Here is a 22338-nt window from a genome sequence, read left to right on the forward strand (position 1 = left end):
ATTCTGTTATTTCATGTCACAACAATATAACAGTTAACACCCAATGTTATTTTATTTAAAGAATTGCTTGATCTAATAAAGTATACGTGGTCGCTTTCCCATTGTATTCTTGTTTTATAAATGTCAAGTCCCCATAGTATTATTTGTCTGCCTGTGACCTACCGTTATTGATAAACAACGTTTTCACCAAACAGCAAACATCTTACAAGGTAAGCTTCGATTTGGTCTTTGAGTTACAACATGGGGGGGGGGGGGGGGGGGGGGGTATCAAATTAATCGTTAGGTTGGTAGGAGCAAATCTAGCCTATTGCCATGTTACCTGATGATGTATGACTTAATGACATCATCGAATGTCCACGGAGTGACTATATCTTTGCGCCTCACAAATATGACGTTGCCTGCAATCATTACACAGGGGATTGGCTACTATGGCACCTTGGCAGTACTGTAGCCAATGAGATAAGCTTTCCAGGGATATGCACTTGACCCGGGTGGGACAAAGCAAGGCCTAGAACCTTTTATGTGTAATGTGAACTACTACTACCTGGCTCAGAGACGGAACGCACCGAGCACGCCACATTACATTGTAAACATATTTCATCGCTTTCATTTCATCGCTTTAGCATAAAATATGGCTTCTCAAGGGGGGAGGGAGTATTTTCGACTCATCCAACAAAGATTGCTTTCTAGGAGGATTGGATCCACTTTTAGATCTGTAAGTAAATTATTTTCATGGCTTTATATAGCTCATTTACTATATGTATTTAGTTTTTTATAAGTTGTCTACTTTTTGTGCTTTGGATTTAGTTTACATTGGCCTATGTAACAAGTCATTTCAATGTCATATAATTCCAAAGCAGTTATTGTTTGTTTCATATTAGTTCTAAGTTTCATCCTTGTAACTTTGGAGAGGCCACTAAACTCTCATGGTCATTGTTTGTTTGTGGTTCTCACATCTGCCTTTGTCTCCAAAGTGCTACTGTTCACATAGTGTGTATGTTTGCTCTTCACACCTTCTATGTGGTGATTGTGAGTCCCATAGGGCGGCGCACAATTGGCCCAGCGTCGTCCGGGTTTGGCCGGTGTTGCCTGACTTGCCTAGTTAAATAAAGTTTACAGATAGTTTAGGCCTGTTGTTTTGTAAATTTAGTCAACTGTAATTGTGTGTGTTTTACAACAATATACTCCTTTATTTTATTCACCACAGAGTGATTTTAATGATGACATTTGGGAGCCACCCCTCCCCAGCAAGCGCCCCCGAACGGTCAAGGTCTTCACCTCCCACTGCTATGTCAATCCCCCCATCTGAAGGTTCTACATCCACTTTTTATAGACCCCTTGAAAAAGAAAATAGGAGCTTGTGGCACCATTCGTCCTAACAGAATCGGTTTCCCCAAGACCAAGGTAAACAGCATGACAAAGACAGTGGAGAGGGGGACCATACGTTGGATCAGGACTAACAAGCTGCTTTTTGTGAAATGGAAGGACACTAGGGAATTAACCATGCTCACCACACAGCATAAGGCATTCAATAACGACCATGTCTCAAGAAGGGTGAAAAATGCCATTGGAGCATGAGTGAGGAAGAGTGTCACCATTCCTGTTTCTGTGAAGGACTACAATGCCAGCATGGGGGATGTCAACCTAGCTGATGCTCTGATAGGCTACTACCAGGTCCTCCACCAGACCAGGAAGTGGTACAATACTTTTTTTGACCACTTTGTGGACATTGCTACAGTAAACGCTTTCATTCTCCACAAGCAGATAGCCAAAGCTAAAGGTCAAACCCCTCTCTCCCAGTTGGCCTTCCGAGAGCAACTGGTGTTGGAAATGGCTGAATTGGGGGCCCAAAGCAACCTCACGACCCTCTCAAGACACCCCATTTAAGGTGAGCGCCACTATCCAACATACATGCCAAATACAAAAGAAAGAACAGCACACATTGCATAAAACACCGGGGGAAAAAAAGGGTGAAAAGCCACATCTTCTGTCTGAAATACCAGTCCGCTTTTTGTTTCCAGGCAGAGAGGGACTGCTTCAAAGACTATCACGACATGCACAAGCTACGGTAAAGTGAAATCTAATCATCTACACCTGGGATGTAAAAACAACATGAATGCCATTTGGAAATAGTTCAGCTTATTTATATTTTTGCACCTTTTTTAGTGAAGGTTTGTGTTTGATAAGAAATGTTTATACATATTTTTTATGTAACTCTGTTGCTTTTATATTGTTTTTGTAAACAGTTTATTTGTATGTGGGACCAATACATTGGACATGCCCAGGCTAAACATTCAGGCACTTTGGAGAGGTTGAAAAAACACTTGGATATCCCCGGTATGTCCCCCGACACCACCACAATATTTGAGAGAGGTTGGTGTTGTAGAAATTTAGTTATTATAGTGAACAATAACTTTTAGGCACATCCAGTGTGCAACAACAGTGCAATTACCACATTCGGACACTTTGGAGAGGTTGAAAGGACACTTGAATGTACCCTGGATACCCCATAACACCACCACAATGGTGAGGTTGATATGGTAGAAATTGTGTTTTTATACTGAACAACTAGCATTTAGGGATTGCAAATATGTAATAGCACTGGAATGATCTAATTTACAGACATATGTCACTTTGTAATTACACATGAATAGTAGTTAGTTTTGGGTATGTTTATTTAGGCAGAAATCAACATTTTGCCATTACATTTAAGAGGTTTTAAGGCAGCTCCTAAATGCAGCTGTTTTAGCCTCGCTCGTGGTGGAGTGGAGACAGAGAAATTAGTCTTCAACTTAGGTAACTTAGCTAGCTGAAACATGTCGACAAGCTTAACTACGTCCAAGCAAATCACTTTCAAACTTTAGCGTTATGAAGGAAATGTAGAGATAAAACGTATTGGTGCTCGTTAGCCACCTAAACCTGAAAATATGGCCATCCATTAAAATAAAGCAAGCTGTTATAGAAGATTCAAGTGGAGTGGTTGGTGGTGGATCATGGAGCAGTGGCTAGCATCTGAGGAAGGCTGGCTGTAATAACCTATAGGCTACAGTGTTGATGTATGATGGCAGACTGTAATACCCATAGAACTACATGTAGAAGAAGGGTTAGTTATAAATACAGTCCCTTGCAAAAGTATTCATCCCCCTTGGCGTTTTTCCTATTTTGTTGCATTACAACATTTAATTTAAATAGATTTTTATTGGATTTTCATGTAATGGACATACACAAAATAGTCCAAATTGGTGAAGTGAAATTAAGAATATAACTTGTTTCAGAAAATAAAATAAAAATAAAAAAGGAAAAGTGGTGTGTGCATATGTATTCACCCCCTTTGATATGAAGCCCCTAAATAAGATCTGGTGCAACCAGTTATCTTCAGAAGTCACATAATTAGTTAAATAAAGTCCACCTGTGTGCAATCTAAGTGTCAAATGATCTGTCACATGATCTCAATAAATATACACCAGTTCTGAGATACCCCAGAGTCTGCAACACCACTAAGCAAGTGGCAACACCAAGCAAGCGGCACCATGAAGACCAATGAGCTCTCCAAACAGGTCAGGGATGAAGTTGGGGAGAAGTACAGATCAGGGCTGGGTTATAAAAAAATATCTGAAACTTTTAACATCCTATGGAGCACCATTAAATCCATTATTAAAAAATGAAAGAATATGGCACCACAACAAACCTGCCAAGAGAGGGCCGCCCACCAAAACACACGGACCAGGCAAGGAGGGCATTAATCAGAGAGGCAACAAAGTGACCAAAGATAACCCTGAAGAAGCTGCAAAGCTCCACAGCAGAGATTGGAGTATCCATAGGACCACTTTAAGCCGTACATTCCACAGAGTTGGGCTTTACGGAAGAGTGTCCAGAAAAAAGCCATTGCTTAAAGAAAAAAAAGCAAACATGTTTGGTGTTTGCCAAAAGGCATGTGGGAGATAGGAAAAATGCCAAAGGGCATTACTTTCGCAAGCCACTGTATCTTTCATGAAACTGGAGCTGTGCAATAGATGAAGTGAGGGTATAGCGTTATAACTTTGTTACATATTGTTAACCAGGCCCCTTTGTAACTAGCAGACGTATGCAGTGTTGCAATATTGCAGACTGATTACTAGCTAGTTGACAATAAAAGTGTGCGACTGTCATGGTCTTCCACGCAATAAGAGTTAAAGATATGGGAAGTAGCCAAAAACAGATCATAACCCAAACATTATAATGTTTGTGTGTGGCTCAAAACACATTTTTGGGATTGGTTATTAGTGCATTCAATGTGTAGCTGGTGTAGTGTACTGGTTTCGATGCATATCATGAGCTTTATTGATTAAGTTTGCCCTACCAATATGTTCATGTTGAAATCGCCACTGTGAATGCCAGTGCAACAGATCTTTCAGAATAACTAATACAACATTTAGCCAATAGGTCAAAAACTTTGTACACAATCTCTGCAAAATACTGCATTTGGGATTCCAAAAATATTTGGTTAAGTTAGTTTTATATAAACTGTTTTATGTATCATGTTAATTCAAAGCTATACTTAACTATTTATGTGTGTTTTATTCGTAACATTGTTCATATTTTTCATAGCCAACTTTCATGACCGGCATAATGGATTTGTGTCTGTGTAAATTAATGCAGAGATGAACTATGACAGAGAGGTCAGGGATATTGGGAAGGATTAGTGGTATGGGTTGTCCTGATTCCAAGAGGACAGCACATACTGTATAGTAGTGACATAGTAGTGAACATAGTACACAAGCTGATAATTCCCTTCGACTGCAATAATTACTTTCTACTTTAAAGTCCAATTATCAATATGCAAAGATTCATGATTATGCTGGACTATCTACAATACTTTAAGGTTTGTCTGCATCTATGGTATCTACATTTTCAATCTCTACCAAATGAATAAACACCAGCAACCTTAACATGATAACATATTGAAGATACATAAAAATATGTATATTTCTATAAACGTGTATAGATAAATCATAGATGTGCTAGATCTACTGCTCTGGTGTTTTTCACAGTGTAGGATTGCATTTGTTACCTCCACCCTCAGCAGAAATATCTTGGTCCTCTTTCTCCTCAGCATCTGCCATAGCTGCCTCCTGAGCCTTGAGAATCTACCGAGTCACACACAAACCAATAATATGAAATACACAGAAAGGATCCCTTTAAAAATGAATTCACGAGTATCCAAATGTAGCCATAATTTATTTTATTTTACCTAGGCAAGTCATTTAAGAACAAATTCTTATTTTCAATGACGGCCTAGGAACAGTGGGTTAACTGCCTGTTCAGGGGCAGAACAACAGATTTGTACCTTGTCAGCTCGGGGGTTTGAACTTGCAACCTTCCGGTTACTAGTCCAACACTCTAACCACTAGGCTACCCTGCCACATAAGATGATAATGATGTCTAATTGTATACAAGTTTACAGTCTGTACATAAAAAATAACAATGCCATTTTCACGGATGGCCTCACCTCCATCAGAGTTTCGATCGAGGCGAAGTACTTTGACCACCAATCCAACATGCTCTCATCAAACTCTTCCTCCTCCACCTCGTCTCCTCCCTTCTTTCTCTTCTTCTTCTTCCCTCCCTTATCATCCTCCTACAACATCAATGTCAGGTTAGATTAATAGGTTGCAATATCCCTTTTACTATTTTAAACTACTGTACGACCTTTAACAAATAAACATTCACCTACAAATGAGACGTCGTAACACCTACCTCAATTTTAACCACAGCATCAGACCCCTGAAAAAGACCACAAAACATATCGGCCATATTACAACTCAGGAGGTTTTTATTCAGGTTTATTATTCAAATGAACATGAACGTAATGGTGTGATGAGATCTTACAGAGTCCAGCTTAACCATGGTATCCATCTTCTTGATGGAGGGTTCTGGCTCGTAGTTGACAATGATCTCCTCTGGTGGAGGACAAAGACCGCATGAGTGACATTTGTACAACTAATTTATCTTCCCGACCTGGGCAAAGTGTAAGGGCACTATGAGGGATGCATGTGTGTGTGTGTGTGTGTGTGTCTGCATGTGTTTGTACCTTGAGTGTTCCAGTTGTTGGCTTCCTTGTCTGCTGCCCGGTAGATGAACTTGCGTAGTGTGGTGACAGCATGGTTCCCCACTAAGGTGTAGCGACCGAACGCTCTGCAGTCCACCACTCTGATGTTCAGGGGAGGGTGGAGCAGCTCATTCTCAGGCAGATCCTGGAGAACGTAAGTTCACAGGAAATTAATGGGTCACATTTGGCACATGGTATCTTAATTGTGTAATTTCCTTGTTGTAAAACAGTTTTCTGGTTGAGAAAACTTCATATAACCACATTACAACCAACGGATCTCTGTTACAGTAAGGTAAAGATTTAGTTTTCATGACAATATCACAACTTCATGGGAAAGTCGTCCTATTTTGGTTGTTATTAGGCGAGAACCAGTTGAATGATGGAATGATTTTAAAGAGAACTTACCACCTCAAACATCTTAACCAGGGTGCCGAAGTTAGGATTTTTCTTGTAGTTCTGGATCAGGGAAGACTGGACCCCTTTACCGGCACATTCTATGTCCACACGAGGCCTGTCCACCGCGGCTAGGTTGACCCTCTTCAGGTCCCTGAGCCCCCAGAACAGCACCTGGAAAAGGGGAACATTTCAGTAACACTTTATTTAAAGGGTACCTACATCAGGCCTTCATAACCATTAATGACACATTCATTACCTTTCATGACTCATTCATAACATATTCATAACCATTCATAACCTGTTCATACCCATTCATGACACATTTATAACACATTCATAACCCATTCATAACCCATTCATAAGCAGTACATAAGCATTTCCTAAATGTTACAGCAATATTGACACACTTCCTGTACACTAAGAGGAGGTTAACTCCCACCTCGATCCTGTACTTGCTGAGGACTGGTCTGATGCCCAGAGGGACAGGTAGGATGGGACCACGGTCCATGTCTGTGGGACCGTCGATGGGCGGCAGGTCAGCTTTACCATGCGGACCAATCTGAAACATGAACAGACGTTACAGACATCAACATTACTGATTAATTTGGGTCTAATCAAATAATCTATTGTCACGTGACTGGCAGAAATAATATTTAGTTTTACTATTATTAACCTAGGAAATCTCAGAATACATAAACTTTGAAAGTAAAACTTCTACATTTACTTGTCCCACAATCAATTTCCCTCCACTTTGGGACAAATAATGTTGAGGTTGATCTATTGCCAGCTCACCTGCAGCAGTTCGAAGGCCGCCAGCATCTCTCCAGCGGCGCAGTTCCCCCTATAGATCTGGTAGTACTCTAGTTGGGGAGGGAAACGTGGAGGTCCGTAGTGTTCGTCAGCCATCTTGGTTATGGGCTTGGCGAAAGTCCTGCCCATGAACTCTGCTTTGCCCTGGAGTCACATCGTAAACATAACAGGAAGACAATCAAAAATATAATCCTGAACCTGCTTTGATAAATCAAGGACCACACCATGTCCACAATTATGAATTAAGGTTTAAATATTTGAAAGAATGGTCTCTTTGAAATACTGTACTATCTACAATCCGAGGAAATTGGCCGGTGTTCACATTACAAGCGTTTTAATAGAACAATTTGATATTTAAAAAACAGTAGCATGAATACAATAGAGGGTGTTCATGCCACATCATTCATCAACAGGTTAAGTATGGTATTAGCTTACCGAACAAAGAGGCATGGCTTGACAATGCACATGCTTCAAAGCTCAAGATGATACAACAGAACAATGAAAATCAACTAGCCTGGTCCCAGATCTGTTTGTACAGTTTTGCCAACTTGACTTTAGGAGTTAGCTATACGCACACACTTCAGAAACGATCTGGGACCAGGCTGAAAAAAAATAATGGAAACGACACTCAAACATAACCACTGTACCGCATAAGCAAAAATCTTCCATTGAAGGAATGCAAGAGGGGTAAGGCTGATGTCCAGTGAATGGGTATTTCCAGTTAGATCTTATACCTCTTGCATGCCTTGGTCCAAGGCTCTACAAACCTGTTCCTGGAGAGCTACGTCCTGTATGTTTCCGCTCCAACCCTAATCAAGCACACCTGATTCACACCTGATTCACACCTGATAATTATCTAGTTGATAAGCTGAATCCATATCAGGTTCGTTAGAACTGGAGAAAAGACCTACATGAGGGTAGCTCTCCAGGAACAGGGTTGGAGAGCACTAGCCTCGTACAAATTATCCTGATCAGGTCTCGTAAGATCTCGTAAGCTCGCGAGATCAGCATGGTTCGTACGAGGCTAGGAGAGCACTGCCTCGGGGCATAATGCTCTCCTCCACTACTTACAGACTTCAATCAGAATTCAATTCACACTCTACTTATCCCGAGCCAGGGTCATCCAAAACAATGGTGTTTATGTTCAGGAATAGATATCAGATCATCAGTTGAGTAAACATATACATTCTTTCAAATATAATTCATATCAATTCTGTAAAATCAGATAAACATATAAGTTGCAACATTACTTGACAATGATGCTAACAAAGCACCTACTACTGTATCTACAGGACCTAATTCAAATGCAGAGACTCCTTTGAATGACATGTCATTTATGTTACTAGATGACTGGAGCAGCAAGGAAAGACGGGGTCTGGATTCTGACCAGGCATCGTGCTTACCACCGTGTCCTGGTCATAGATTTCTATGACGATTATAGGAGGGTCGTCCCTGAGTTCGCCAACCTCTCCGAACAGTTCTACGTTGTCAAACACCATCAGCTGGTCCCAGGTGGGACACAGTGTCTCATTCAACACCTGGGCGGATAGTGACAATCATTAATTTATTCATTCATTCACAACCCATCTTGTTACTCTCGTTCACCATTCTGTTATTCTTATACTTAAATTACTTTAAAGATGATAGAAAGTTATATTTGTGGAATCACTGTATTTTTGAACAAATAAACAAAACAAACAAATCTAGTTGTCCTACCTCTGTGACCTGGCTGTGTGTGGAGAAGAAGACCCTGGCGAAGGGGTCAGAGAGGCCGCTGCTGTCTGCCGCAAACAGGCTGCGAGCCTGGTACATATGGACCCTCAGCTGAAAGATCTGCTTCACTGTGGAAGAGAGGGGGGGGGGGGGGGGACATTTATCAATGGGATTCTCTAGCTTCCCTTATTCGTAGTGATACAATATGTGAATAGAATTTGAACTACTAAAAAAGACATTCCCATTCAAGTCAACGCTCCCTGAGGAACATCAGGGATGACAACCACCATAGGGGAGTTTGCTATAAATCACAGACCGTTTAGAGACCACCAGGGTAAGTCTGAGGGATCTGTCCTTTCTAATCACTCTATTTCTATGTTATATGTGGATATGTGTGGCACATGCATGGGACATCACCGTCTCCCATACTCATGTGTCTAGACCGCTGTTAATGTAATCAATGGGATTCTCTAGTTTCCCATATGCATAGTGATATATGTGGTGAATCGGATGCCATCTGTCTCTCAGTCCCTCTTACTCATGTATGTGAGGCTGATGGGAGGAGCAGACTGCGAGCCAGGTCCTTTCAGCATCTTGTTCTCCTCGAAGCCATTGGGCAGACCAGACAGGAAGTCTTTCCTCTGACGGTTCAGACCCAGCCACAGGTAGATCTCTGTCTTAGCCTGCACTGTCCAGCCAGCTGCCCCAAAGCCCTTCTTACCAGGCAGCTGGGCATGAGGAGGCAAACACATGAATGGAAATCAGATGGACACAGCACCAGTGGTTCAGAACAATTGAAAACTGAAATGGGAATGGCTGTAATTATTACTTTTAGGGGATTTCAAACTAAATCAATAAGCACACACTGGACGAGGAAATGGGCGTTTGGTTTTGGATGTAGAATAACTATTCAAAGACCTTAAGGAAGATGGTTTTGACTTTGCCACAGTCCTTCCCAGTCTCCTCGTCCACCCCGGAGTACAGGATGTCTTTGGAGGGGACACGGGCGTAGGCGATTCGCTTGTTATTACTCATCATCCAGATGTAGATGTCAGGGATGCTGTGCTGCGGCTGCAATTACACATCAGTCAGTCAGTCAACCAATCAATCAATCTGTAATATATTTACTGTCCCAACAGGGACATTTATAGTGCAATCAGGGTAAAGAAAAAACAACCAAAAACAATCATTCAACAAATATACACAATATAAAGGAAAAGAAAGACGAACAAAGACCTCTGGAATGTAATCAATAGTTTTAGATTGATTAACTACTGTATACGTATCGTATATACACTCCTTCCTTACTTACCTCATCAGCTAGGAACCTGAGCTTGTGGAGAAAGTTCTGCACCAGCTTGATCTTATCCCTCACTGTGTTCTTCTTCACCTGTGTCCTGATGGTCTTAGCCTGCTGACCTAAGTTCTCCTAAAAGCAAACACAATGAGACAAGTACGCTTTTTTTTTTACCACTGACACACCACATGAATGGCCTGTTTCCTGGACACAGATCAATCCCAGTCTTGAACTAAAAAGCAGGCTCAGTAGAAATAGCTTTTTAGTCCAGGACTAGGTGTAATATGTGACAGAGAATTATATATAGAAACATTACAATCATGGATCATGTGTGCCGTACCAGTTCCCTCATGCAGGACTTGAGTCTCTCTTTGTCCAGCTTGGTCCTCCCAGTCTGGTTTTGGTCCTTGTTAGCCAGAGTCAGAAATTGACTGGGGGGAAAAAAATCATTAAATGTCAGTCAATGCTACCCGAAATGACACCCTAAACCCTATATAGTGCACTACTTTTGACCAGGGATTACGGGATACAGACAATGTCCTCCTAAAAACAAGGAATTGAGTAAGACAGTACCGAGCCAGTAGTAGTAATCAGTAGTGATAAAGGGTCAGTATAGAGCCAGTAGGACTCAGTAGGGTTATCAGTATAGAGCCAGTAGGACTCAGTAGGGTTATCAGTATAGAGCCAGTAGGACTCAGTAGGGTTATCATTATAGAGCCAGTAGTAGGACTCAGTAGGGTTATCAGTATAGAGCCAGTAGGACTCAGTAGGGTTATCAGTATAGAGCCAGTAGGACTCAGTAGGGTTATCAGTATAGAGCCAGTAGGACTCAGTAGTGTTATCATTATAGAGCCAGTAGGACTCAGTAGTGTTATCAGTATAGAGCCAGTAGGACTCAGTAGGGTTATCATTATAGAGCCAGTAGGACTCAGTAGTGTTATCAGTATAGAGCCATTAGGACTCAGTAGGGTTATCAGTATAGAGCAAGTAGTAGGATTCAGTTGGGTTATCAGTATAGAGCCAGTAGGACTCAGTAGGGTTATCAGTATAGAGCCAGTAGGACTCAGTAGGGTTATCAGTATAGAGCCAGTAGGACTCAGTAGGGTTATCAGTATAGAGCCAGTAGGACTCAGTAGAGTTATCAGTATAGAGCCAGTAGGACTCAGTAGGGTTATCAGTATAGAGCCAGTAGGACTCAGTAGGGTTATCAGTATAGAGCCAGTAGGACTCAGTAGAGTTATCAGTATAGAGCCAGTAGGACTCAGTAGGGTTATCAGTATAGAGCCAGTAGGACTCAGTAGGGTTATCAGTATAGAGCTAGTAGTAGGACTCAGTAGGGTTATCATTATAGAGCCAGTAGTAGGACTCAGTAGGGTTATCAGTATAGAGCCAGTAGGACTCAGTAGGGTTATCAGTATAGAGCCAGTAGGACTCAGTAGGGTTATCAGTATAGAGCCAGTAGTAGGACTCAGTAGGGTTATCATTATAGAGCCAGTAGTAGGACTCAGTAGGGTTATCAGTATAGAGCCAGTAGGACTCAGTAGGGTTATCAGTATAGAGCCAGTAGGACTCAGTAGGGTTATCAGTATAGAGCCAGTAGTATGACTCAGTAGGGTTATCAGTATAGAGCCAGTAGGACTCAGTAGTGTTATCAGTATAGAGCCAGTAGACCTCAGTAGGGTTAAAGGGTCAGTAGAGACCTGCATCCATTGCTGAGATCCTCCAAGACCCCTCTCAGTCTGCGTTCAGGATATGCCTTCTCTGTCTTAATGACCTCCTGAACATCGTTCAGACCCTCCTCCTGTTGACACAGTGTTATAGACATGATATAACATTACTCTGATGTTTTAAGAATGTTTGTAACGGAACTATTTATTACGTTTTACTAATGGCATTCTTACACATTTCAATTGGATAACAGTGATTGATTGACCCACCAGTTTATCAGCAATGTTGTCTATAAGGTTGGCATTGTACAGTCTTCTTCTCTGGTCCTGCCACCAGCTCTTGATATAAATACACGGCTTCCTCTCAAAGTAAGGCAGGTGGAAATAGTTTCTGAAAGTTTGAGATGCACAAAAAGTGTGAATGAATGAAACCTGACCTACTGAGACTTACGATTCAGTTGCAGAGAATATAAAACAACAATCCCGGCAGGAAAACTAGCTGAAACAATTGTCATTAGATCTAGTTCACAACCAGAAATAACTTCCTTTCAACCAGCTTGACATGCTGGGGTACTCTGCTAATGAATCTTTTGGGATTTGACTAGGGTTGCAAAATTCTAGGAACTTGAATAAATTCACTAGTTTTTCCAAAATCCCGGTTGAATTCCCCTGAATCAGGAGGGAATAAGCAGGAAACCCAGAATCCTCCAACCAGGATTTCTGGAAAACCAGGGAAGTTATTGAAAGTTCCCAGAATTTTGCAACCCTAGATCTGACCTCTCGGTGATGACTGGTTTCATGGGCAGGATGGTGGACACTGAGACCAGGTCATTGTCTAATGTGTCTGTTGGCATCTGATCTGTCGGTGATGACTGGTTTCATGGGCGGGATGGTGGACACTGAGACCAGGTCATTGTCTAATGTGTCTGTTGGCATCTGACCTGTCGGTGATGACTGGTTTCATGGGCAGGATGGTGGACACTGAGACCAGGTCATTGTCTAATGTGTCTGTTAGCATCTGACCTGTCGGTGATGACTGGTTTCATCGGCGGGGTGGTGGACACTGAGACCAGGTCATTGTCTAATGTGTCTGTTGCCATCTGACCTGTCGGTGATGACTGGTTTCATGGGCAGGATGGTGGACACTGAGACCAGGTCATTATCTAATGTGTCTGTTAGCATCTGACCTGTCGGTGATGACTGGTTTCATCGGCGGGGTGGTGGACACTGAGACCAGGTCATTGTCTAATGTGTCTGTTGGCATCTGACCTGTCGGTGATGACTGGTTTCATGGGCAGGATGGTGGACACTGAGACCAGGTCATTATCTAATGTGTCTGTTAGCATCTGACCTGTCGGTGATGACTGGTTTCATGGGCAGGATGGTGGACACTGAGACCAGGTCATTGTCTAATGTGTCTGTTGGCATCTGACCTCTCGGTGATGACTGGTTTCATGGGCGGGATGGTGGACACTGAGACCAGGTCATTGTCTAATGTGTCTGTTAGCATCTGACCTGTCGGTGATGACTGGTTTCATGGGCAGGATGGTGGACACTGAGACCAGGTCATTGTCTAATGTGTCTGTTGGCATCTGACCTGTCGGTGATGACTGGTTTCATGGGCGGGATGGTGGACACTGAGACCAGGTCATTGTCTAATGTGTCTGTTAGCATCTGACCGGTCGGTGATGACTGGTTTCATGGGCAGGATGGTGGACACTGAGACCAGGTCATTGTCTAATGTGTCTGTTGGCATCTGACCTGTCGGTGATGACTGGTTTCATGGGCGGGATGGTGGACACTGAGACCAGGTCATTATCTAATGTGTCTGTTAGCATCTAACCTGTCGGTGATGACTGGTTTCATGGGCAGGATGGTGGACACTGAGACCAGGTCATTATCTAATGTGTCTGTTAGCATCTGACCTGTCGGTGATGACTGGTTTCATCGGCGGGGTGGTGGACACTGAGACCAGGTCATTGTCATCATCTCCCTCCTCTTCATCACTAGATCCATGGATCAGCTCTGTCTCCTCTTCATCTCCGTCTCCCCCACTCTTCTTCCCGCTACTCGACTTGACTTTGGTCACACCATCAATCTCACTCCCATAGTTACCTAGTTAAAAGATGAAAGTTAAAAATATGGCGATATACACTGTTCAAAAGTTTGGGGTCACTTAGAAATGTCCTTGTTTTTGAAAGAAAGACCATTTTTTTGTCCATTAAAATATCATCAAATTGATCGGAAATACAGTCTAGACGTTGTTAATGTTGTAAATGACTATTGTAGCAGGAAATGGCAGATTTTTAATAGAATATCATCGAACCCACAAACCCACAAATGCAGATGTTCCAGATACTCAACTAGTCTAAAGAAGGCCATTTTTATTGCTTCTTTAATCAGAACAACAGTTTTCAGCTGTGCTAACATAATTGCAAAAGTGTTTTCTAATGATCAATTAGCCTTTTAAAATGATAAACTTGGATTAGCTAACACAACGTGCCATTGGAACACAGGAGTGATGGTTGCTGATAATGGGCCTCTGAACGCCTACGTAGATATTCCATTAAAAATGTGTCGTTTCCATCTACAATACTAATTTACAATTTTCTATTTTATTTATTTATTTATTTTACCTTTATTTAACCAGGTAGGCAAGTTGAGAACAAGTTCTCATTTACAATTGCGACCTGGCCAAGATAAAGCAAAGCAGTTCGACACATACAACAACACAGAGTTACACATGGAGTAAAACAAACATACAGTCAATAATACAGTAGAAAAATAAGTCTATATACAATGTGAGCAAATGAGGTGAGACAAGGGAGGTAAAGGCAAAAAAAAGGCCATGGTGGCAAAGTAAATACAATATAGCAAGTAAAACACTGGAATGGTAGATTTGCAGTGGAAGAATGTGCAAGGTAGAGATAGAAATAATGGGGTCCAAAGGAGCAAAATAAATAAATACAGTAGGGGGAGAGGTAGTTGTTTGGGCTAAATTATAGATGGGCTATGTACAGGTTGGTTGGTTTTGGGGGTGACCAAAGAGATATACATGCTGGAGCGCGTGCTACAGGTGGGTGCTGCTATGGTGACCAGCGAGCTGAGATAAGGTGGGCCTTTACCTAGCCGGGTCTTGTAGATGACCTGGAGCCTGTGGGTTTGGCGATGAGTATGAAGCGAGGGCCAGCCAATGAGAGCGTACAGGTCGCAGTGGTGGGTAGTATATGGGTCTTTGGTGACAAAATGAATGGCACTGTGATAGACTGCATCCAATTTATTGAGTAGGGTATTGGAGGCTATTTTGTAAATTACATCGCCGAAGTTGAGGATCGATAGGATGGTCAGTTTTACAAGGGTATGTTTGGCAGCATGAGTGAAGGATGCTTTGTTACGAAATAGGAAGTCAATTCTTGATTTAACTTTGGATTGGAGATGTTTGATGTGAGTCTGGAAGGAGAGTTTACAGTCTAACCAGACACCTAGGTATTTGTAGTTGTCCACATACTCTAAGTCAGAATCGTCCAGAGTAGTGATGTTGGACGGGCGGGCAGGTGCGGGCAGCGATCGGTTGAATAGCATGCATTTAGTTTTACTTGTATTTAAGAGAAATTGGAGGCCACGGAAGGAGAGTTGTATGGCATTGAAGCTCGTCTGGAGGGTTGTTAATACAGTGTCCAAAGAAGGGCCAGAAGTATACAGAATGGTGTCGTCTGCGTAGAGGTGGATCAGAGACTCACTAGCAGCAAGAGCGACATCATTGATGTATACAGAGAAGAGAGTCGGTCCAAGAATTTAACCCTGTGGTACCACCATAGAGACTGCCAGTGGCCCGGACAACAGGCCCTCCGATTTGACACACTGAACTCTATCAGAGAAGTAGTTGGTGAACCAGGCGAGGCATTCATTTGAGAAACCAAGGCTATCGAGTCTGCCGATGAGGATGTGGTGATTGACAGAGTCGAAAGCCTTGGCAAGGTCAATGAATACGGCTGCACAGTATTGTTTCTTATCGATGGCGGTTAAGATATCGTTTAGGACCTTGAGCGTGGCTGAGGTGCACCCATGACCAGCTCTGAAACCAGATTGCATAGCGGAGAAGGTATGGTGGGATTCGAAATGGTCGGTAATCTGATTGTTGACGTGGCTATCGAAGACCTTAGAAAGGCAGGGTAGGATAGATATAAGTCTGTAAATCAAATCAAATCAAATCAAATTTTATTTGTCACATACACATGGTTAGCAGATGTTAATGCGAGTGTAGCGAAATGCTTGTGCTTCTAGTTCCGACAATGCAGTAATAACCAACAAGTAATCTAGCTAACAATTCCAAAACTACTACCTTATAGACAGACACAAGTGTAAGGGGATAAAGAATATGTACATAAAGATATATGAATGAGTGATGGTACAGAGCGGCATAGGCAAGATACAGTAGATGGTATTGAGTGCAGTATATACATATGAGATGAGTATGTAAACAAAGTGGCATAGTTAAAGTGGCTAGTGATACATGTATTACATAAGGATGCAGTAGATGATATAGAGTACAGTATATACGTATACATATGAGATGAATAATGTAGGGTATGTAAACATTATATTAGGTAGCATTGTTTAAAGAGGCTAGTGATATATTTTACATAATTTCCCATCAATTCCCATTATTAAAGTGGCTGGAGTTGAGTCAGTGTGTTGGCAGCAGCCACTCAATGTTAGTGGTGGCTGTTTAACAGTCTGATGGCCTTGAGATAGAAGCTGTTTTTCAGTCTCTCGGTCCCAGCTTTGATGCACCTGTACTGACCTTGCCTTCTGGATGATAGCGGGGTGAACAGGCAGTGGCTCGGGTGGTTGTTGTCCTTGATGATCTTTATGGCCTTCCTGTGACATCGGGTGGTGTAGGTGTCCTGGAGGGCAGGTAGTTTGCCCCCGGTGATGCGTTGTGCAGACCTCACTACCCTCTGGAGAGCCTTACGGTTGTGTGCGGAGCAGTTGCCGTACCAGGCGGTGATACAGCCCGACAGGATGCTCTCGATTGTGCATCTGTAGAAGTTTGTGAGTGCTTTTGATGACAAGCCAAATTTCTTCAGCCTCCTGAGGTTGAAGAGGCGCTGCTGCGCCTTCGTCACGATGCTGTCTGTGTGGGTGGACCAATTCAGTTTGTCTGTGATGTGTACGCCGAGGAACTTAAAACTTACTACCCTCTCCACTACTGTTCCATCGATGTGGATAGGGGGGTGTTCCCTCTGCTGTTTCCTGAAGTCCACAATCATCTCCTTAGTTTTGTTGACTGTGAGGTTATTTTCCTGACACCACACTCCGAGGGCCCTCACTTCCTCCCTGTAGGCCGTCGCTGTTGGTAATCAAGCCTACCACTGTTGTGTCGTCCGCAAACTTGATGATTGAGTTGGAGGCGTGCGTGGCCACGCAGTCGTGGGTGAACAGGGAGTACAGGAGAGGGCTCAGAACGCACCCTTGTGGGGCCCCAGTGTTGAGGATCAGCGGGGTGGAGATGTTGTTGCCTACCCTCACCACCTGGGGGCGGCCCGTCAGGAAGTCCAGTACCCAGTTGCACAGGGCGGGGTCGAGACCCATGGTCTCGAGCTTGATGACGAGCTTGGAGGGCACTATGGCGTTAAATGCCGAGCTGTAGTCGATGAACAGCATTCTCACATAGGTATTCCTCTTGTCCAGATGGGTTAGGGCAGTGTGCAGTGTGCAGTGTAGCATTTTGGATCAAGAGTGTCCCCCCCCCAGGCCTCCCAGGTGGCGCAGTGGTTAAGGGCGCTGTACTGCAGCGCCAGCTGTGCCATCAGAGTCCCTGGGTTCGCGCCCAGGCTCTGTCGTAACCGGCCGCGACCGGGAGGTCCGTGGGGCGACGCACAATTGGCCTAGCGTAGTCCGGGTTAGGGAGGTCTTGGTCGGAGGGGATGTCCTTGTCTCATCGCACACCAGTGACTCCTGTGGCGGGCCGGGCGCAGTGCGCGCTAGCCAAGGTGCACGGTGTACCCTCCGGTGCGGCTGGCTTCCAGGTTGGATGCGCGCTGTGTTAAGAAGCAGTACGGCTGGTTGGGTTGTGTATCGGAGGACGCATGACTTTCAACCTTCATCTCTCTCGAGCCCATACGGGAGTTGCAGTGATGAGACAAGATAGTAGCCACTACAACAATTGGATACCACGAAATTGGGGAGAAAAAGGGGTCAAATTAAAAATAAAAATAAAAGAGTGTCCCCCCCTTTGAAGAGGGGGATGACCGCAGCTGCTTTCCAATCTTTGGGAATCTCAGACGACACGAAAGAGAGGTTGAACAGGCTAGTAATAGGGGTTGCAACAATTTCCGCAGATCATTTTTAGAAAGAAAGGGTCCAGATTGTCTAGTCTGGCTGATTTGTAGGGGTCCAGATTTTGCAGCTCTTTCAGAACATCAGCTGACTGGATTTGGGAGAAGGAGAAATGGGGAAGGCTTGGGCGAGTTGCTGTGGGGGGTGCAGTGCTGTTGACCGGGGTAGGGGTAGCCAGGTGAAAAGCATGGCCAGCCGTAGAAAAATGCTTATTGAAATTCTCAATTATAGTGGATTTATCGGTGGTGACAGTGTTTCCTATCCTCAGTGCAGTGCGCAGCTGGGAGGACTTTACAGTGTCCCAGAACTTTTTTGAGTTTAAGTTTAACATTAACAATGTCTGTACTGTATTTCTGATCAATTTGATGTTCTTTTAATGGACAAAAAATTAGCTTTTCTTTAAAAAACAAGGACATTTCTAAGTGACCCCAAACTTTTGAACGGTATTGTAAATCAAAGGTTGGTTACCTGGACCCAAATTAAGCCTAGCATTTAATTAAAAATAATTGTCAATGGAGAATCTTCATTGAGGGATGGTTTCTTAGGTACGGATTGAGGCTATAGATTAGATTACCAACCCAGGACTAGTTTTACAGTAACTGTCCAGCGTAAATCTCACTTTTTAAAGTTTATATTCTGTTAAACTCATACCTAAATAATGTTGACTCATCCTACAACACTTCAAAAACCCCACCTCAAACAACCGTTTAAAAAATGCTTGCTGTTTCCTCATAAAGGATGATGTCATGTTGGCTCATTGGCTGAGCTATTGAAGCTACAAACCTATTGTAACCTCGAAGCAGATTGGTTTGTCCCCGATCTTCCTGTCAATCATGGTGGCCTCCAGGAACGCCCCGAAGAGGAAGAACTCCTCCACTTTCCCTGTGGCGCTCTGGATGGAAAGAGACACAAACATTAACATGGAAATACATTATAACAGGAATAATCCCCCCCACTTTCACAGTGGCATTCTGGAGGGATGGAGACACAAATATTAATATGGAAACCGTCATATGTGATAACTAGATGTATATTATATGAACAAAAGAATGTGGACACCTGCTTGTTGAACATCTCATTCAAAAAGCATTATTCCTCCTCCTCCAAACTTTACAGTTGACACTATGCATTGTGGCTGGTAGCTTTCTCTTGGCACCCACCAAACCCAGATTCCTCAGTCGGGGTGACAGGTAGCCTAGTGGTTAGAGTGAAGGGGCCAGTAACTGAAAGGTTGCTAGATTGAATCCCTGAGCTGGCAAGCTAAAAACCTGTCGTTCTGCCCCTGAACAGACAGTTAACCCACTGTTCCTAGGCCGTCATTGTAAATAAGAATTTGTTCTTAACTGACTTGCCTAGATAAATAAAGGTTTTTAAAAAAAATCACTCCAGACTATGTGTTTCTACTGCTCCAGGGTCCAATGGTGGCAAGCTTCACACCACACCAGCTGACACTTGGCATCGGGCATGGTGATCTTAGGCTTGAGCGTGGCTGCTTGGACATGGAAACCTGTTTCATGAAGCTCCAGACTAACAGTTCTTGTGCTGATGTTGCTTCCAGAGGCAGTTTGGAACTTGGTAGTGAGTGTTGCAACTGAGGACAGATTATTTTTGCGCTTCAGCACTTGGCGGTCCCGTTCTGTGAGCTTGTGTGGTCAACCACTTCGCAGCTGAGCCGTCGTTGTCCCTAGACAGTTCCTCTTCACAACAACAGCACTTACGGTTTACCGGGGCAGCTCTAGCTAACAAGGCAGAAATGTGACATTTGATGAACTGACTTGTTGGAAAAGTTGCATCCTATGATGGTGCCACGTTGAAAGTCACTGAGCTCTTCAGTAAGGCCATTTACTACTATTTTTTGTCTATGGAGATTGCATGGCTTTCTGCTTGATTTTATACACATGTCAGCAACGGGTCTGGATGAAATGACCGAATCCTCTAATTTGAAGGGGAGTCCACATACTTTTGTATATATAGTGTATGGCTTGAGAATGCTGTAATGTGTACAATATGGTTGAGTGATGTATGCAAATATATGAGAGTATGGTGAGTATTTCCATAATGAGTATGGAAATGTGGTGCATGCAGGGTTCTGGTCCAGGACTCTGGCAAAGACCTGTAACGGTTACTTAGACGCTCCCTGACTCGATCGGCTTTGTGACTTACATTGTCTGAACACATAAAAGACCTCTATTAATGGAAACAGTCAGTTAATAATGTAGCGTCAGAGATCAGCTAAATAAAGATGATGAATAATTTAGTCAGGTTGCACCGTGATGATCTGTTGTTGTGAGGTGTGAGTCACCTGTAGGAGTGTTTGTCTGCTTGAGCACTCACCCAAGGAAGAAAGAAAGAAAGAGAGAAAGAGAGTGTGAGAGAGAGCGAGAGAGAGAGAGATAGATAGAGAGAGATAGATAGGGGAAGACACTCACACACAGAGACACAGAGCGACTGAGAGAGACAGGAGACAGAGAGAGAGAGAGAGAGAAAGAGGCAGAGAAAGAGACAATGAGAGATAGAGACTGTGTGTGTGTGTGTGTGTGTGTGTGTGTGTGTGTGTGTGTGTGTGTGTGTGTGTATGAGAGACCCACCTCTGAGATTTTGGGCACCCCCTCTACCTTGACCTCTGTGGAGCTCATAACCTCTGGAGAGGAGGTGTCCAGGATCTCCACACACAGGCTGACCAGCAGACGGGCCCTGAAGGACACCCCCTCCCCCAGACCCTCGTTCAGGTCCTGGTGCTCGTCCATGATGGTGTAGCTACGGGTGGAGCCATACATGTTTACCCAGGCCGGACCCAGGGTGGGAAGGAAGCCTGGCAGAGAAGAGTGTGGTTGTTAAGAGAATGGCTACTTGGCAAGTGCTTTTGGAGATTGGAGCGCTAACACAGCCAACTCCGGACCACACACTGGCAAAACCCATTTCTCAGTCGTTTACACTTGGTCAGACTTTTCATGAGGTAACACTTCCCCAAACTGGTCCAGCTGGGACTTGGCACCAATTACAGTTTACTTTCCTCTAAACCAGGGTTCTCCAAACCTGTTCCTGGAGAGCTACCCTCCGGTAGGTTTTCACTCTGTATCTAATCTATCACATCTAATAATTAGCTGGTTGTGAGTTGATTTAAGAGATACAACTGTTGGAGTGAAAACCTACAGGAGGGTAACTCTCCAGGAGCAGGCTGGGAGAGCCCTGCTTTCTACAAACACCAAATACATCAAAATTGAAACACAGAAGAAAAAAAAGAAACACAAGAAACACAATGCACAATATCTTCTGAATTAAGGGAAACATGTCTCCACTGAAGCACCTTTGTCTCCATCATTGGCGATCTTTCTCAGGTCAATGAAGTGTGTTCCGAGGGCCACGTCGTTCACTTTGTCCGAGTCTCGGATCTGGACCTTCATGCGTTTGCAGAGCGGTGGAAACATCTCAGTGAAGACGATCTGCTCGTTCCAGATGGGCTCGTAGCTGCTCTTCTGGATAGATGTCTTCCCCTGGGATCACAAAGCAGTCCAGATAGGGAGGGGAATAGCATAACATAGAATAGCATAACATGCTGTAGCATAGGGTAGTTTAACATAACATTGTGTAGCATAACATAGTTAAACATAACAAAGCTTAGCATAACAGTTTAACATAACATAGCGTAACATAACATAGCGTAGCATAACATAGCATAGCGTAACATTACATAGAATAGCATAACATAGAATAGCATAACATAGTTTAACAGACACACGCATACACATGATAACACACACACTCTACACACACATACGTAGTGGCCTGAGGGCACACAATTAATGTGTTGTGAAAAGTGTTATGAAACGTAATGTCATGTCATATTTTTTTATTGTATATAACTGCCTTAATATTGCTGGACCCCAGGAGAGCTAATGGGGACCCTTAATAAATACAAATAGCATAACATAGTTTAACGTAACACATAATAACATAACATAGTTTAACGTAACACATAATAACATAACATAGTTTAACGTAACACAGCATAACATAACATAGTT

General features: G+C 43.2%; 1 protein-coding gene across 1 annotated transcript in view; it reads right to left on the minus strand.

The window, feature by feature from the left end:
* The window catches only part of LOC110504237 (otoferlin), a 33627-nt gene extending 11825 nt beyond the window's left edge, over positions 1 to 21802 (minus strand). Inside the window, exons 1-20 of the mRNA XM_036963030.2 lie at positions 21621 to 21802; positions 20902 to 21125; positions 19097 to 19205; positions 13897 to 14086; positions 12242 to 12362; positions 12005 to 12105; positions 10645 to 10735; positions 10320 to 10436; positions 9926 to 10078; positions 9546 to 9735; positions 9011 to 9135; positions 8698 to 8832; positions 7277 to 7438; positions 6924 to 7043; positions 6494 to 6655; positions 6071 to 6233; positions 5869 to 5939; positions 5737 to 5763; positions 5489 to 5617; positions 5051 to 5126 (exon numbers count right to left, since the gene is read on the minus strand). Of these exons, the coding sequence (XP_036818925.2) occupies positions 5051 to 5126; positions 5489 to 5617; positions 5737 to 5763; positions 5869 to 5939; positions 6071 to 6233; positions 6494 to 6655; positions 6924 to 7043; positions 7277 to 7438; positions 8698 to 8832; positions 9011 to 9135; positions 9546 to 9735; positions 9926 to 10078; positions 10320 to 10436; positions 10645 to 10735; positions 12005 to 12105; positions 12242 to 12362; positions 13897 to 14086; positions 19097 to 19205; positions 20902 to 21125; positions 21621 to 21741 (2587 nt within the window). The 5' untranslated portion in view covers positions 21742 to 21802. The remainder of the gene's footprint in view (positions 1 to 5050; positions 5127 to 5488; positions 5618 to 5736; positions 5764 to 5868; positions 5940 to 6070; positions 6234 to 6493; positions 6656 to 6923; positions 7044 to 7276; positions 7439 to 8697; positions 8833 to 9010; positions 9136 to 9545; positions 9736 to 9925; positions 10079 to 10319; positions 10437 to 10644; positions 10736 to 12004; positions 12106 to 12241; positions 12363 to 13896; positions 14087 to 19096; positions 19206 to 20901; positions 21126 to 21620) is intronic.
* Between the last annotated feature and the right edge of the window lie 536 nt (positions 21803 to 22338).

The sequence above is a fragment of the Oncorhynchus mykiss genome, chromosome 25, assembly GCF_057628025.1.
Source record: "Oncorhynchus mykiss isolate SJ-2025 chromosome 25, ASM5762802v1, whole genome shotgun sequence".
Classification (NCBI taxonomy): Eukaryota; Metazoa; Chordata; class Actinopteri; order Salmoniformes; family Salmonidae; genus Oncorhynchus; species Oncorhynchus mykiss.